At 35.9% G+C, this 1,224-nt stretch overlaps 1 protein-coding gene across 1 annotated transcript; it reads left to right on the top strand.

Moving 5' to 3' along the window:
- LOC142297410 (taste receptor type 2 member 40-like) lies at window positions 1–945 on the top strand. The gene has a single exon (XM_075341638.1). It carries the CDS (start codon window positions 1–3, stop codon window positions 943–945), a length of 945 nt encoding a protein of 314 aa, XP_075197753.1.
- Window positions 946–1,224: the final 279 nt, after the last annotated feature.

The raw sequence follows: 1,224 nt of genomic DNA on the forward strand, positions 1-1,224 counted from the left end.
ATGGATATAATGGGACTTGTTCTCCAGTATATTTTTGATTCTGTCTTGTATATTGAGTGCATTGTGGGGATCATAATGAATTTCTTCATTGTGGCTGCCAATTTCATGAAATGGAAAACCATGAGATCTCTTCATATTGGTGATAAAATCTTGAGCTCTTTGGCCACTTCCAGATTCTTGTTCCTCTTAAATGTCTTTATGAATTTTGTTCCTCCTCTAGACACATTTTGGGCAAACAGAAACCTTCAGGTCATGTCTGCAATGTCAGTAGTCACAACATTTCTTCATTCTACTAACCTATGGTTTGCCACCATCCTCTGTGTCTTCTACTGTGTGAAGATTACAAACTACAACTGGAATTTCTTAATTCTCCTAAAGAACAAGATGTCCACCTTCTTCCCAAGATTCCTTCTGGTTTCTCTACTGATTTCCTTATTTTCCAGTCTTCCATTTGGCTGGTGCATTTTTATACTACAGATACAGAATCTAACAAACCTTGCAATGGAAAATGTGACTCTACCCAAAGTTGGTGTCCAAGAAAATTTTCATAACATGTTCTTGCTGTTCCTCACCGGCTCCTGTCCTCCATTTCTAATATTTCTGGTTGCAGATTTCCTGTTACTCCATTCTCTTTGGATGCACACCAGACGGATGAGGAACTCAACGTCCAGTTTTCGAAGCCCAAACTTAGAGTCTCACTTCAGTGCCGTAAAGAGTATGAGCCTCTTCTTGGTGTTACACATTTTATACTTTATTTGTTCCAGTGTGTATTTCATGAGTGAAGTGTACGATAGTGGAGCTGAATTTTCCATCATTTCAGCCGTGATATCCAGCCCTCCCTCCCTGCACTCTCTGTACATCATCTCAAGTAACACTCAACTAAAAAAGATATTTATATCAATATTTCACGGTCTTAAATGCTGTAGACAAGAATTGGAATTGTAAAATATTTTTAGATGTTTATTATATCTTTTTATAAATCTTGTCAAGCAACAACCTGGTGAAAAACAATGATTTATATCGACCTAGCTTAGCAAACATTTTACATATCAAATCAATTAGATAAGTATAAAAGTGATATAATTGCAGTGCGATAAATACTGTGTATAGTAATACAGTTAGTTGATAATAATAGTGATATAAATATCCAATAAACACATGTTCATGTGACAAATAATCATTGAAGGGGTTTCCAGTACTTTATATTGATAGCCTCTTCTTAGG

This window comes from Anomaloglossus baeobatrachus, chromosome 3, assembly GCF_048569485.1.
Source record: "Anomaloglossus baeobatrachus isolate aAnoBae1 chromosome 3, aAnoBae1.hap1, whole genome shotgun sequence".
Lineage (NCBI taxonomy): Eukaryota > Metazoa > Chordata > Amphibia > Anura > Aromobatidae > Anomaloglossus > Anomaloglossus baeobatrachus.

What these genes read in the sequence shown, in the direction of transcription:
- LOC142297410 (XM_075341638.1), top strand. Translation starts at nt 1, where the DNA reads ATGGATATAATGGGACTTGTTCTCCAGTATATTTTTGATTCTGTCTTG.